This window comes from Trachurus trachurus (assembly GCF_905171665.1).
Source record: "Trachurus trachurus genome assembly, chromosome: 4".
Taxonomy (NCBI): Eukaryota; Metazoa; Chordata; class Actinopteri; order Carangiformes; family Carangidae; genus Trachurus; species Trachurus trachurus.
Window position 1 is genome coordinate 4,548,039 of NC_139898.1, and position 16,873 is coordinate 4,564,911.

General features: G+C 41.6%; 1 protein-coding gene across 1 annotated transcript in view; it reads right to left on the bottom strand.

Moving 5' to 3' along the window:
- Positions 1 to 16,873, bottom strand: part of shroom2a (shroom family member 2a) — a 40,052-nt gene that overhangs the window by 22,772 nt on the left and 407 nt on the right. The window contains exons 2-3 of the mRNA XM_083969762.1: positions 15,327 to 15,537; positions 2,891 to 3,039 (exon numbers count right to left, since the gene is read on the bottom strand). Coding sequence (XP_083825888.1) covers positions 2,891 to 3,039; positions 15,327 to 15,533 — 356 coding nt within the window. The 5' untranslated portion in view covers positions 15,534 to 15,537. The remainder of the gene's footprint in view (positions 1 to 2,890; positions 3,040 to 15,326; positions 15,538 to 16,873) is intronic.

Genomic DNA, 16,873 nt, shown 5'->3' on the forward strand with positions numbered 1-16,873 from the left:
GCACAGAGTCAACAATGGTTTTGTTGAGGCATGTGCTAAGACGACAGGACGCTTTCCCACAGATTGCCACACCTATCTGTTCACCTCTCAGTGACGTGTGAGATGCCTCTCTCTCTCTCCCTTCTCCCAAATTACATCGTACCTACCAACAGTTTCACATTAGTCACTGCATGCAAAATACACGGCCTGCTGCCATCGAGCTCCTCCCTCCCGACCGCACCTGTAGGCAGGAGCAGGTTGCGACGGTTTCCTGATCCACGTTCAACTATCCAGCGTTATCCCTGAGATAAAAAAGCAGAGGTGCTTCATGGCTGGCATTCACCTGCGGGATAAAACTGTAGACAAACATCAGGACTCCATATGGGTCCAGATGGTGATGTGAATGTTTCATTTCCAAGCCCCAAACACCAAGCTTTCAACACAGCGAGCAGACTACAGACGGAGCGGGACTGGAATTGAAGCTTTGAGGTTCGGTGATGAACTATCACTTAGCCGTTTTCTAAATCAGACACAGACTTGTTATTGTGGCCGTGGAAAATGACTGTGTGGACATGCCATCCGAGAGTGTTGTTTCAGAACAAAGTAAATGTTTCAACATAGACGGGCAGAAGAGACTGAGAGTCCTATGGGGATAACAAAAAAAAAAAAAAAAAAAAAAAAAGCCGGTCGAAAATACAGAATGAACAACAAGCCTTGACCTTGTAAGGAAATATCTTTCTCCATTTTGAATCACAAGCTCAGTGGAATGACAGTATCCAGAACCTTCAGTTCTGCCTCATTCTCCTTCTTCTTCCTCCTTTGTTGCACAATGAAAAATACAAGCAGCAACCGCAGCATCACAGGAAGACACAATCAGTTCTGTGGACGTGCTAGCTGATGAGCACAGTGATTAGCCAGGTTATCAAACCCTGGACATGTTAAGTAATATTTGTATCTGCATAATGTTCATTTACAGTCTCAATTCTCACAAACACTACAATGTTGATAATAAACATTTAAGAAATATAAACAAACCACTACCACAAAATTAACTAATACTTGGAATGAAAATAACATCGTAGCCTCCCTCAGAAATGAAGCTACAGGCCGTTAGCTGCTTTCACCAGATCTTTATCCGTTAACTGAACACAGGCTTCTGTGGCTCACAGCCAAATCCCAAACAACAAACCCAACTGGTTTAAAATGTGATTTCAGAGCTACCATATGACTTCACATCCATTGCAGACTAAAACTCGCTCCACAAATGAGCCGGAATAATAACACTTCCTGCCAATCCCTGGTACGGATCCCGTCATAGGTAGCTGGGATGATTGACAGGCTTCGTGACCTCTAAGCATGACGCATTCACTGACAACTCAGCACATTGCAGTAACCTGTCCTCTGACCTTATCTGAACATAACACGGCTTTAACACAGTGACACTATAACATCACATTCATCACTTACATGTTATCCACTTACAATATTTTTTGACATACATACATCTATCCAATCAAATGTCACAAATGTGGGCCGGTTGCCAGCCCTTCCCTTCAGATTAAACTCTACCTGATGTGACCTTTCTGTTGTGGTAGCTAGTAGAGCAATGGTATAGCAAGGTGTGTGCGTTTGGATGTCGGTTTGAAAAGACGTTTTATCTAACGACACCACATCTCCGTACAGTTCCTTATTGCATAAGCTCAGACACTCAAACAATCAAACATGAAAAGTCACTCTTGCAACTAAACCCAGCTCCTGTTCCATTTGAAAAGACGTCACATTTCCCCGAGGCTGCTGTCATTTATAATGATTAAGATAAACCAAAAAAAAACTATAGCTAATCGGCTTCTTCAGAACTGTACAGGTGTGGTTTGATCAGATTTGGATGACATTTAGTTTAATTAAATAGATTCTGATTTAGACGGAAACACAGCCTTGTTTCCAGTTTAATAATCCAATAATAAACACATCCATTGAGAATAAAACAATGAGTGTGCCCCAGAGCCACATCCTTGTGGAAGGATAAATGGTGAGTGGACTTCCTTGTACAGTAGGATTTGTTCAGGGATTACATTATGATATGATACAATACGGAGAGAAAGGCAGACAGCTCAGAGAGACAATGGGACTAGTGTTTCACACAATGCGAGGTCATTTGTACGAAGGACTCCAGTACTCGGTGAACAAATGATTCATCACTTAAAGTTTGAATACCAAAACAATACGACAGTCTCGATAAGTCACAAGGACTGGCTTTTGACAGAAGAGTAAATGTATTCATTTATTGTGAGTCCACTGTTCATCATGGTCTGTGCTGAATGAGAAAGAGCGAGCTGCGTGGCACGTGTGCAGCTGGCAGAGGACACAGTGTCAACCAGAAACACGTTATCACAGAGGGCGTGAGAGCCACTGACGACACTGTTACAAAACATCTCAGTGCCATACGATGTCATTTGCATCATAACTTCCCCCTTGTCTGCTCTTCCTACCTGCCTATCAAACAGAGGGCATGATGTCATCCACTACCTCTCCTTCCTTCTTTTGACTTCACAGTACAAAAAGAAAGAAAGGAAAAAAAAAGAAACGTCACACGCTGTCAAACCGCTCGTTGACTGTAACCTGGCAAAACAGGACCATCCAGCTGCACAGAACACATCGGTGACAGCAACAGACATCCCAGAAAGCATCAGCTAGTCTGCAGAAAAACAGCTGCGAGGGCCAGGCCTCTACTCCCCGTCACCTCGGTGTGTTGGACATGTTACCATGGTGAGCTCTTAGGCTGAGGGGCAGGGGGGTGGGGGTGGGGGTTGGATGGGGCGGTGGTGTGGTGCACTTGGTGACAGCAGCAGATGCAGCAGGAGAGGGCATGGCATGGGAGGGGAGGGGAGGGGAGCGGGGATTGGTTACGTACCTTTTCACCACCAGACGGAGGGTCCTGTGGGAGCCTTTCACCAGGCAGATCGCCTCCTGTCTGTAACCACTCAGGGGAATCTCGTTGATGTTGACGAGCTCGTCCCCCACCTGGAGACACACAGCTGCCGCCTTGCTGCCTTCCTCCACCTGGAACAGAGACGCAGCAGGTGGAGAGGGAGAGAATTTACATTAGAATTAACACCGTTTACCAAGGTACCAAAAGAAAGTGGTATGACGGGCAAGAAACAACCTCCTCACAGGGAACTGACTGTAGACACTGAGGTTACACCATGAGGCCTCCCCACCACGACACAGGGCATCTTGGCAATATTAAAGGGTTTGGCAAACTGGCCCATTGCCATAATCCCTATAGTTTTAGGAGTAGGTTTGTTACCTTTAATTGTCGGTGCAAGCTATTTTTAGAACAGCGGAGCAGAGCCACGAGCTACTCAGAGCTACGCTACGGAGGCTCATGGAATTTCTTGGTTTCCCTCATCAAACTCATCAAATACACAATCCAACAACTCCAAAACGCTCTGGTGGACAAGTTGTGACCTGCACATTCACCACGCTATGAGATAATAACAAAACGTTACGAGACAGAGTTGTTTTCAAGGTAAATTCATGCAAAACTGCTGATGCGCGTTGCCGTCGGGGGCAGTTTTTCGGCTCTGCATTTGCCTCTTGTGTATTTGATGAGTTTGATGAGCGAAACCAAGAAATTCTATGAGCCTCCGTATTGTAGCTCTGAGCAGCTCGCAGCTCTGCTCCGCCGTTCTAAAAACAGCTTGCACCAACAATCAAAGGTAACAAACCTACTGCTAAGACTATAGGGATTATGGCAATGGGCCAATTTGCCAAAATGTTGAACTATCCCTTAAAGGCCCACTTTACACATAGCAAAAATTTTGATATTTCCATGTGTTCTGGCCTTTTACATGAAAACGGAGCTTCTAGTCACCTAAAACGATTACATCTGAAAAATCCGGCCAAAGTGGAGATTGGAAAAACTCTGTTTTCACGTTTGCATATAGACAGGGGTAAACAAAGTTTTAGAACGTCACAATATGAAGCAGAAAATCCATCAGCGTCACGAGGGAATAACGTGCCATTTGTTGATGATGTTGTTATTGTTTTTTTTTTTCCAAGATTGCTATCTATAGGTTTGACATGCTCATAGTAGCTCTTAACGATCTGGTGTGATGTTATTTTTGAAAATTTAGAGAGGGAAATATCCTTTTTTGTAAATACCCGGCTATGTGTAAACATGGCCTGAGTCACATTACTTCCTCTTCTTGATGTCTTTGTATATGAAGTGGGTAGGTAATTGTGTTTCAAAGGTTTAAAGTAAAAGTTGACATCTTGACTCAGTTATGAAATTAAACCATACTGTGGAGTGTCTGTCCTGCCAGGCTGCTGACTGCTCTGTCAGCTGGACACCAGAGCTGACAGTGTCAGACTGGACTGCGCTGCCACCAAGTTCTCACACTGTCAGCGTTACGCCATCCTCCATGTCCATCAGCCGCTCCATCACAGTCCAGTTTATTTGTGCGTCGGTATGAGCGGAGGATGACATCAGTCAGAGAAACTAGATGACATCAAACTGTCTTCATGAACCTCTACCACTGGAACGTGTACTCTATCGTGATGTAATAATAGGAGGTACAAAGGATGAGGCACACTAATTGTGTCATGTATATGTGTTCATCTGAATGGCGGAGTGCTGCTTTCTGCCTCTCAGTGCTTAAAATTTTGGGATATGCAAAAATCTGATATTTGCTGGAGCTTTTAAAGGGATAGTTCAACATTTTGGCAAATTAGATTTAGGAGTAGGTTCGTTCGTTTTTTATAGTTTTAGGAGTAGGTTTGTTACCTTTAATTGTCGGTGCAAGCTGTTTTTAGAACGGAGAACTGCTCAGAGCTACGCTACGGAGGCTAATGGAATGTCTTGGTTTCACTTGGTCACCACACTATAACAGAAAGTTACGAGACGAGTTGTTTTCGAGGCAAATGCAGAGACCGCTTGCTGAAAAACTTCCCTCGACGGTAACGCGCATCAGTGGTTTTGCACGAATTTACCTCAAAAACAACTTTACGGTGGTGCATACAGTTTTTTTGATACCACTTACCATGGTTCCAACAGTTTGGTCCCTTTTAACTTATTAATCTGTTATTCTCTCAGTTAATCAACGCAGTGTTCTAGTCTATAAAACCTTGGAAAATACACTTACCGGTACAAGTGCTACACACCAAGTTTTGACAGCTGGATATTATGAAATACTAGAATATCACAATAATCTCAATCACATCGCATAACAGTTATCAAAACTAACACATCAGCAGCATAGCAGCCATGACAAATGCTTAATTGATACAGTATGTGAGAGAAATGCACCACCTCATAGGTTAACAGTGACAGAAGCACTATGTACCAGTTAACAGCAGGTAGGCCAGTTTCTAAAGACGAGGATCAAAGACTGTAAAAATAACTCAAAAAGCTGCTGTCCAAACTATTAGTGTCATGTAAAAACAAACACTATTGTATCTTACCGACACCTGAAACAACACATCTGTCAAATGCAGGCACACTGAACTGAATACAGTGTACTAAAGTCAGCAACCGCTGGTGTTGATGTACTGAATGTCTGGAGACGACCCGCCAAAGATAAGATACTGAAGTGAAAGAATCACAGCCACAGAGAGGGCTTCTCAAATGTCAGATGTACCGAGCTGTAAGGTCAGGGCTGTCCGCACACTGACGCACAAAGTCAGATATTAGAGGTGCAAGACGGCTCGGCAGTTGGCAGCTGGCACATTAACACACAAAAGCCGAGCTCTGCAGCTGATTATCAGTCCTCCACTCAACCTGTGAGAGGGGGCTGCATGACTCAACTGCAGAGGTATGTGTACATTTACAGACCATTACGTCTTATATGGCCTTTTTCCTCAGAACAGAACAACCAGAGCCAAAATAGCTCTAATATAGCCTCTTTTCATTCTTCTAGAATTCCAATTTTAAAGCAGGGTTAAGGCTGAGGATTTTTCTTTTTTTTTATGATGGCTGGCTGGATTCCTGAGATGGTCCTGATATGGTAGTGTATTTTGTAGAAACACTGAATCACTGGCTGATCTATTTACTGTAAGTTACAGTGTTTAAAACCGACACAAAACACCACGGTTTTACAGAAACTACAAAACCCTTCTCACCACATTCACAGGAGCAGGGCTGGTTTGTCACAACAGGAGAATACTACTGTGTATGTTTGTTCATGATAATGACAGATGTCAGAATTATGTCCCCAAGATCAACAACTTGACAAGAAAACTGTATAACAGCCCAGAGCTACATACTGATCAGGCTTTTAGTCAGAGAAAAACAAATATTTTAGACTGTAAATAAAAATAACAAAGAACGTCAAGTTGTGGGATAAAAGAAAACAGAGGGGCAATGAAAGGCGGCATTCACACATCAAGGCAGGAGATGCATACCGCGTCTCCAGACATTTTTCACCACGGTAGCACAATCAGCATGGGCCATGCCATGTCCTTTTGTTTACCATCTTCCTCCAGCCTACAATCAGTCAAACTGCAGCCATCCTGGATGCCTGAATATCCCTTAAAAATAGCCTCGGGTCTCTCTGTGGGACATGAAGGGAAGGATGTGGTGGCAGTGAGAATAAGGAATGTGTCTTTTCTGCTGACAGATGTCCTGTACAGGGCACTAACGTGGGGACTGAACTCTCAGGCCTCCTGGATGGTTTTCAGCATCGGCTGCACACATCATTGAGAATGTTCATTGCAGTTTGACAAGCCAACAGCAGCTGAATAAACAACAGCACCCAAAGTTGACCTTTGCAGAGCTTGTTGTGTTTTTTAGGTTTTAGTTTTATATCATCCGTCTCTCTAAATTTAAACTGGATCTTGGCCTTTTGGATTTCTTTCAAAAAAAAAAAAAAGACAACACACAATCATGTTACCTGTCAAATCTGCAATACATCTATGCACGTATGAAGTTAAGGGCAAGATTCATTCAATATTTTTTGACATGAAGACAGTTTAAGAAGAATTCCTTACACAACCCACAAATAGCAGGCTTCATAAATGAAGGTTTTATTATCGTGGTTAGTGTGTCGACCCTCAAAAATGGAAGCTATCTCATATGACTCAGCTGTTATTTACACAGACCTGCTGAATAATCATCCAAAAATTCCAAGGACAAATTATTTGTTCATCAGCTAGCTGCTGAAGTGTGTCCATATGAGACTCTGACTATGTATTCCCAATGTATTCTGTATTGTATTAGTATATAGAAATGCCCTTAAAGGGATGGTTAATCATTTTGGCAAATTGGCTCATTGCCATAATCCCTATAGTCTTAGCTGTAGGTTCATTACCTTTAATTGTCGGTGCAAGCTATTTTTTAGAACGGCGGAGCAGAGCCGCGAGCTGCTCAGAGCTACGCTACGGAGGCTCATGGGATTTCTTGGTTTCCCTCATCAAACTCATCAAATACACAATCCAACAACTCCAAAACGCTCTGGTGGACAAGTTGTGACCTGCACATTCACCACGCTATGAGATAATAACGGAACGTTACGAGACAGAGTTGTTTTCAAGGTAAATGCAGATAAACTGCCCCCGACGGGAACCCGCATCAGCTGTTTTGTATGAATTTACTAGGGCTGCCCCCAAATAGTCGACCAAGCACTGGTCGACCAAAAAATCATTAGCCGACCAAAATTTCATTGGTCGATTGGTCGCAGGAAAAAAAAAAAAACATTTGGAGCCGTGTCTTGTCAAAATTAAGCCAACATCAATGACTGAACTGTATAGGAAAGGTTATGGGGCTTTTATTTTGAAGGGCCAGATACAGGAAGTCGTGACGTGACACTTTTTTTTTTTTTTTTTTACACTGCACGGCCGTCTCTCTCACCGCTGTCACCATTAGCGGTGCTGTCTGAGCCCCGGTCCCGTCCCACAGCGCTCACCGGCGGTCAGTCTCAGTGTCACGGAGCGGATCCATGATAGTCCCCGCTGCAGTCAGAGACCCGCACCCACAGACACATGTCTATGCCCGCACCGCTCCACACCGCGGACCCCCACCCCCTCATCCCCGTCACACAGCCTGAGCTCAGTAACTTTTTACCCTCCTCATCTACTGTGTTTATTGGTGATAAACAGGCATTCTGCCGGTAATAACGGTGAAACCCGACCGGCTTGTTGTTGAATCTCGGACCCAACACGGCCGGAGTCACGAGCATTAATTAATTAATTCTCAACCTGACCGCGGGCAAAAAAAAAAAAAAAAAAAAATTATTAAAGCAGATATCAGCTTCACGGCCGTTTCGGCTAATGCTGCGTTCAAGGCAGGCTTTTGAAACCGTAAGTTACAGCTTCAAGTCACAACTACGACTTGGTAGCGTTCCAGGTAACCCGTAGCTCGTGTTTTTACCATCCTGTTGTCTGTGAAAGTTCCCTATAACGGCCACTCGTAACTTCCGACCCGTGAACTCGTACCAGATCGAACTGGTATGACTTCACAGGAAGGAAAAACACAAAGTACGAGTTTCTTTGAACGCACCATGAGTTAGCAGCCCCCGCCCTAGTCAGGCATCAATTGGTCCTCGTGCTACGTCACCACATTCACGCGCATCCCTTGGCTGCACACACAGCCCTTCATGCCGTTCTCTCTCCTCATTGGATAACACTTGTATCCCACAAGGAAAATTTTCTCCTCGGGTTACAGCAGAGCAGAGTGACGGAGAGACTCGTGTTTAGGCTGAAATACTTCATGTAAGTGATTGCTGACGGAAAATAGGACTATTTAGGACTTATATTAACAAAAACATTCCACTGATATCTGCTTTAAAAAAAAAAAAAATATATATTTTTTTTTTTTTAAATTTTTTTTTTCCCCTCAAGGTGGGGTCGATTAGTCGACTAATCGCCATAAGTGACGACTACTGGTCGACCAACAAAATCTTTGGTCGGGGGCAGCCCTAGAATTTACCTCAAAAACAACTCCATCTTGTAACGTTCCATTATTATCTCATATTAAAGGTAACGAACTAAGACTATAGGAATTATGACAATGGGCCCATTGTTGAACTATCCCTTTAAATCAGATGCTCTATGATGAAAGCATATAGTTTATGCTTTATCATAAAGCATCTGATTTAAGAGAGAACCTTGTCTATTTTAAACTGTGTTTGATTTGTGCAAACAATTTCCATATTTTTACGAAAACTAAGAGTCTTGTTTGTCTGTGCCATCAAGAGTACTACACATAAATCTAAAATTACAGATACAACTGAAGTGGAGCTTTAAGCCTTTTGCACAATACTACCATCAAACATATGAATTTGAGACTCCCAAATTCCCACATGAGCCAGAAAACTAGTTCAGTATAAGTTATGGCATATTATTAAGACATTATACTGTTTATAACTTTGTATCTCTTGCATAAAAATAGAGAACATTTCCATCCAAGAGCCCACTTTGATTCATTCCTTTGTCTCAGCCAAAGCATCCTTCAATAATCTTCTCGGCAGTTTGTCTTCTTAACTTCCACAAACGGAAAACTGAATCTGAAACTTCAAGTCTTTCTGCTCCCACGAACCATAAACCTATTCTGTATAATTCATCTTAGCTCTGGAGGTTGAGCAACCCGGGGACAAGCTGACCCCACAATAATGTCACAAAAGATTCAGTAATGGGTAAAACCTGTTTACCTGCAGGTGATGGATCACAGCATGGAAGAGCAGAGATATTTCGCTGTGGTTTTGGTGGTGGTTCATAAAGAGTAAACAATTCTCTCCTCAGCATAAAATTCGATCAGAGGAAACATATGTATGAGATGCATGCCCAGCTGTGTTTGGTAAAACAGGATTATTTATGTTTATTGAGACTAAGGACCTAAAGTCCATGAAGACCTTTAGCATAACCTGAGTTATGAGTGGAATGTTAAGAATTTTAATTAAATCCAGGATATTTTTTAACCAATGCTCTAAACCTCATCAAACTGTGGGCCCCCCCTCTTTTTTATTTTTTATTTTTTTTACTATCTTTCCTTTCAGCAATCTCAGAGAATGCAGAACTAAGTTATTAAGTTTGGCCCTGCTCACAAACGTGTGTTCCTCAGGTTTTTCTATAAAACACAGCCATCCTGCCAAGACCAGTGTGCTCAATGCTCACCACTCACGCTGCAGCAGAAATACATAAAAACTAAGAGGGTGTTACAAAGGAAAAAAAAAATCTAATTAAAATATTAAAACTACTTTTATGATGACTTCGGCAATGTGCGGTGCAACAAAAAAAAGTGAAGTGCAGTGTGGCTGAGATGGTGAGTGGTAGGAAACCTCACCAGAAACCACAGAGTTGCTGCTATGTGACATGGTTTAGCAGAACACAGTGGACAGGGGAATTATTACAACAGCCTGACTTGGCAAGGACAAAGTATTTCTTAGAAGAACAGAGTAAATGCTGGGTTTTATTGTTAAACACAAAATACAAATCCAGGAATTGATCTGATCTGCCAAGAATTTGGCACCTACGTCATTCCTACCTATTCGCACAGCAATAGAGGTGTGCTGTTATTTTAAAACTGCCCTCACAAAACTATGTGCTAGTGAAGAAGATGAGGGTGCAAGGGTAATATAAGCATATGTTTAGCTGAACTCGTCATCCAATTAAACAGACAAATGTTGGGAATAAGAGCTATCAACATTTTTTTCAAGATAAAGAAGACAGTGGTGTTTTTATATACATTAAAGCAAATTGAAGATTTACCTGCATCCTTATCTATCTCACACGAAGAATTCAACAACACACCTTTGTAAATCAATGACTATAATCTGAGCACTGCTCCGAAACACCACAAATCACTAATCCAGACTTAATTTATCCCATCATGCCATTCCTACGAGCTTCAGGCTGTCACGGATAATTCACTACATTTAGAAAATCAAACAAAGCTCCAACATTCCTCTCGTCCTGCTCCTGGTACCACATGCTACCCTCCGAAACTGAAATTCAACCCAGCACAAAAATGAGAAAGCAAAAAAAGGAGTCCAGGTGGGATCTAATAAAACACACCCCAGCGTAAGTGACAGCGAATTAAACTCTGATGCATCTGAAGACAGCTTGACAAACCCATGTTAAGTCTGGCCCACGAGCAATTTATTTTATGGGATCGCTGAAGAATGTACGAACCAGGAGCAGCCAAAACGTTCAGAGTAAAAGACTTTGCAAGAAGTTCTGAGGAATCGATATCTCACCAGCAGATGCAAACAGATCCACTTCTGTTGGTCCCTGGAGTAAGGATGTGGCGTTCACTGACTTAATGTGAACAATTAAATTCTGTCAATGTCAAACCAGAGAACTGCAGCCCGGCCAGGCAATGCCTCACTCTTCTACTCAATTCAGTAATGTGACCTTGCCATTTAATCTCTCAGCTTAAAGACTTAAAATGGTCAGAATTCTAGTCATTTGGATCACATGCCACTAAAACCAAAGGTAGTGGAATGAAGGTGGTCCTGACTGTACTGCCCAAAGCCCATATGGAGCCTGAAATCCAGGCTTTCAGCCACCGGAGTTGGACTTTGGACCCCCACCAGTCTGAGTCAATACAGAAATGGTGAGCAAAAGCAGCATCAGGCAGGTGCTGGTATTTTACCAAGTCAAATCAACTAGCAAGGTCTTTGGTGGTAAATCATTACACAGTCAACAGAGAACTGAGATTACAGTGTGATTTCAGAGCTGGTTGGGCTGGACGGTGATTAGGTAGTCTCCCTCTCATGGCCATTGTTTGCATATTATGGGTCATATCGCCCACTTAAAGTCAGAGCATACAAGGATTGCAAGCTATGGTTCATGTTCATGTTCTGTTGAATGTTTTTTTTTGTTTTTTTGGAAAGCTGATATGAAATGGTGACTATAAAGCATTTGGATTCAGGAAATCCTTCATTCCTGCTGCCATCAAAATGCACAATGCCTTTTGTTAGGTTACATGTTTACTTTATATCATTTTATATCATTTATATCATATCATTGTTATGTAAACTGCTGGACGATCTGAATTTCCCTCCTAGGGATTAATAAAGTACCGTATTTTCTATTCTATTCTGTTTTGATTTTACTACACATACAGACACAATCTGCCAAATAACCACAGCATTTCAACACGTCTCCATGGTGTAGTGTCCCAATGCCATAGCTCAAAAACATGAATATAAGTCTATAGCCATGTTAGCAGCTCATTAAGGCTGAGCAGTTTACATGCTATTGTAAGAATGCCTAACATGCTAATATTAATGTCATGGTATTTTTTGTTTTTTTAACTTTCTTAAAAGTCTATGTTGAAATGTGATCCAAAACAAATCTGTGATGTGAAGAGGTGCGGTCGGAGTCTTCTGTCACCAACAGTCACTGAACAGCCTGCAGCAGTGCAGAGATATATTACCTTTTAAGTTTTTGAACGAGTTTCTAACATTCTGAGGAGCTCCCTGCTGTCAATCAATATGTGAATACACTTCTGCTGGTGTTAAAGCTAGTATTAGCTCCTCAGAGCTTTTTGCTATGGCTGCCTCATAGGTTACTTGTAACAAACCCCTGCATCAGCTGAGATGGTGGAGATGACGGGAATGTAAGGGAGGGGCTGGGAGTACAGGGAGAGGGAGGGAGAAGTGAGAAGAGAGCTGAGTGGCATGCTTTTGAAATTTGTGCTCAACATCCAAAACTTTACTATTTTTCAGCAGGATAGCACGCTAACATTGGCCAACTAGCCTAAAAGAAAGTAGAACTATAGAACTGTCATTAGTTTTGCTGATTATAGAACAAACTGAAGTGTTGACATGGTGGCACTAGAGAAGAGTCACTCCAGTCCATCTTACATCTGGTACCAAATTCACATTACACACATTAATTCATCCACTCATGAAGTAGGCAAAAATGTTGTCATGATTAAAGGTTTCAATCTGAATGGACACAATTAATTATATTTAATTAACTATTGTTTTTAGAAACCAAGAGAAAAAATGTATGTTATGTTCTTATACTGTTTGGCCTTTTGGTGTGGTTGCTGAGTACTTTATTGTGGTCTGTCTGTGGGTTGTGGGTCTTACAATGGAGCAGATGGTGGTCATGTCAGGGGTGGAAGTGCTTCAAGTGATAAAGTAAGTTTTTTTCATCCTCCCACTCTGGGTTAGAGCAGTTTTCCTGCACAGTGAACACAATGTGGTGTTCTGATGCGAGTTAGGAAAAACTACCAAACAATAAAAAAAAAACCTACAATAGTGACAAACTGACCTGTCCGTTTATGTTAACAGTTTCCTCACTGTCTTAACACCACCTGCACCCATTTCACTCCCTGCTTCCGCTGTTATTGGTGCTAATCAAACAATATAATGACTGGCTGTTTGCATGTCACTCGTTGCACGCCGCTTTAACAAGACAGGAGGCAGGGAGGGAGCAAGCCCAGGGTTTGTTCATGCAACCATAAAAGTAACTGACTTCCATTATGTATCATATCCAGTTTATATTGCTATTGAAGCAGTGTATATTACTGGTATATATCCATATTGCTAAATCAGCAATGATTTGTCAGAGCAGTGAGCAGAGTGTGTTTAGTTAGATGACGACTACTAAAATTGAAATCTAAGTTGGTCTGGGCCGGTGCTGCCAAAAATCATTGGTTGTGCAAACACAACAACAAGAGCAATGCTACACTTTGCTTTAAACAGACCCGGAGGAGTTTGGATTTGGCTAGAAAAGAGTTACCCACACTTGTTTAAGGGACAACGAGGAGTTTCTCCACCGGCAGAACCAAAAAAAGTCTCATATTAATGTGGATGAATCTATGTTACTCACACTTGTTAATGGGTCCATTTTCGATAAATATATCGTTTTGTCTCTATCTTTATTTTGTTATTATTATTAGTGGTGGAAATGCTGGACGAGCCGACCAGCCTTTCCTTACTTTTGGTTTCCCAGACGCTGCCCGGCGAGTCATGAGAATAACGCCGCCGAATCGCCGTTTATGGTTGGAACTACGACGGTATCTGATCGTCTTCCAACCTCTGACTTTAATTCTTGATGAATGAAAACATTCTTGGCAAGACGTCCGTCTTGCGCCAGCCCAAGAATTTCACCGTGTGCGCGGAGGCTCATGGTAAATGTAGTGTGAAAACTCTTTGCTTTCCAAAACTCCTCGTTGTCCCTTTAATGGGTCCAGTTTCGATAAATATATTGTTTTGTCTTTATAGTTATTTTGTTTTTATTATTTAGTGGTCAACTTGCCCAGCATTTCCTAGTTTACTGGTTTTGTGGACGCTGCCCGGCGGGTCATGAGAATAACGCCGCCGAATCGCCGTTTATGGTCGGAACTACGACGGTATCTGATCGTCTTCGAACTTCCGACTTTCGTTCTTGATTAATGAAAACATTCTTGGCAAAATGTTTTCGCTTTTGTCCGGCTTGCACCAGTCCAAGAATTTCACTGTGCGTGCTGAGGCTCATGGGAAATGTAGTGTGAAAACACTTTGCTTTCTGAAACTCCTCGTAGTCACTTTAAACCATTCTGATAAAGATCTCCTGAATGGAGTATAAATCATCTTTGAGACTGAGTAGTGTGAAAGGATGTTGAGGGGACAGTAACTGTTGTTGATGCAGCTGTACACAGACATAAAAATACTCACAATGCTGCCTTTTTTAGTCATTAACATGGGAAACCCTCAGCTTTTAAACATTTAAAATGGTTTACTATGACACTGACACTTCTATTGCATGTAATCTTTACACTCACTAATATTGCATTTGAGAGTATAACTTGGTCATGACAGCTGAGTTGCAGACAACACTCAACAGGTATCTTTAAAATAAAAACCTTTTTTCCTTTCACAGCCCCCTTCCCCTCCCCCTCAAGAAGCGTGTGCTTTTTGTCAGGCCTTCACTGTAAATAAGAACTTGTTCTTAATGATCTGCCTGGTTGAATAAAGGTTAAATAAAATAAATAAATACAAAGAAACACAGCAGCTGCGCAGGGATGAAACCCCTCAAGATGGTTGTTCATTTCAAGGGGCTGTCCATAAATGAATGTCAAATTTTAAACACGATTAGAGATGGAAGTGATTCACACAGATAACACGCTTTTTCAGGGATGAGATGTGACAGGCCTATTTCACCAGTTTGCATGGCAGCTGTGAGCTCACTCTCTCGCCAGTGGATCTGTGTGTGTGTGTGTGCTCTCTGTAAATGCATGTGATGAAGTCACTCCTTACAGTTATGCGTGTCCTCAGTCCAACAGAAAAGTAAACTCGACTGGCAGTGGACAAGGAGTCAATTGATTTTTAGTACCAGGTTTCACTGCATTAATAAAAGCTGCCTGCCTGTACCCACTGATTTTAGGTGGAAACAGGGGATAAGAATCTTTTACTCACCTTGGTTATGAGCAGTGGCTCTCGGTGTTCCAGCCCGCCTCTGAGTGTGAACCCCCATGGTGCACCTCCTGAGAGAAATACATCCACCAGCTTCCAGCTCTCTCCATCTCTGCTCCTCTGATCCAGATCTCCTGGTTTCTGCACCGCATGCCAAAGGCTTCCTGCGTCTGTGTAATGCACATCGTTTCTATATCCCTCAGCATCCATGGTACTGTCAAAAAAGATGGTTTTAAAACAGATGAATAATGTTCTCTCAATTTATAATAAGCATTTGTTCTACAAATAGAGTTTTACTTAATAAATGTAGGCTCAATCTACTATTCATAAAATACTCTCGTATAATTTGCATCTTCTGATCCAGCACTGTGCTGGTGCTGTAACACCCTCCTGAAGTCTTCTGTGCTAAAAACCTTAAGGGAGCGGAAAACTACAACTGGACTGGTACTAATTATTCCCCCCACTGTCAGTTTTAGAAATGATCAAGATTTTGTTGATCATTTAGCTCAGCTGGACTGACCCCATGCTATACCACTGATCTTTTAAATCCTCCTGAACCTTAGTTTGCCCTCAGAATAAAACAGATTGTTCTTTAATCTACTCTGAATTGCTGGTGGATTTTTTTTTTGTGAGTGTTAGACATCATCATTGCAATAGAACATCGTGTTTTAACTGTAGATTTGTTTGCAGCATGAAATAATTTCAATTTCAATTTCAATTTATTTATTTAGGAAAGAAGAGACCATGCATATTTATGGACATTTAAATGTAAATATGCCAGATTGTAGCCTCCAGATCATTTCCATCCCCTTACCAGGTTGATGTTATGAGGAAGAGGAGACATTCAGAAAGTAGAAACGCTAACAAGTAGCAGAGAAGAATAGGACCAAGATGGCATAGTAGTAATTAATTGTATTCACTAATATCTAAACCTTAAAAAACATAAATTCAACAAAATATAAATTTCTGAATAATTAGTAGGGTCTATTGAAACATAAACCTTCTGTTCATTATCAATTAAACAAAATCTGTTGATTCCTACAAACTGAATTTTACTCAGAACAACTCATATTTCTAGGATACACTTGTTGCTGCTAAAAAATTGCAAACCTAAAATTGATTATTCATAGCCTGTGGTCTTTCTTGTGGTCTAGGCTTTAACAGAAACTTGTGTTTTAAGGAAAAGACAAAAGTGATCATAGATTGTCATTGTCGAGTAATACCCTAAATTAATATCTAAACACTGCAGGCTTAACCCGAACCTGAATTCACTTTGAAAGTGTACGTTAGTTCATTCGGGTTGATTAGGACTACAAGCATTATCATCAAATATATATCATTCCCATAGGTTTCCGACTATGGCTCGACTATCCTAACAAAAAGTGCCATGCTTTTAATTTGAAAGGCACACTGCTTCTAACACGAATGGACGTGTGAACGACGTTAAACCCAGTACATTCGTTCGACATACGGGTTTTAATGTTTATAGGAACCGAAGTACATCCAATACGACTGCTATAAGAAATCAGTGACGCTTGGTAAACACCTGT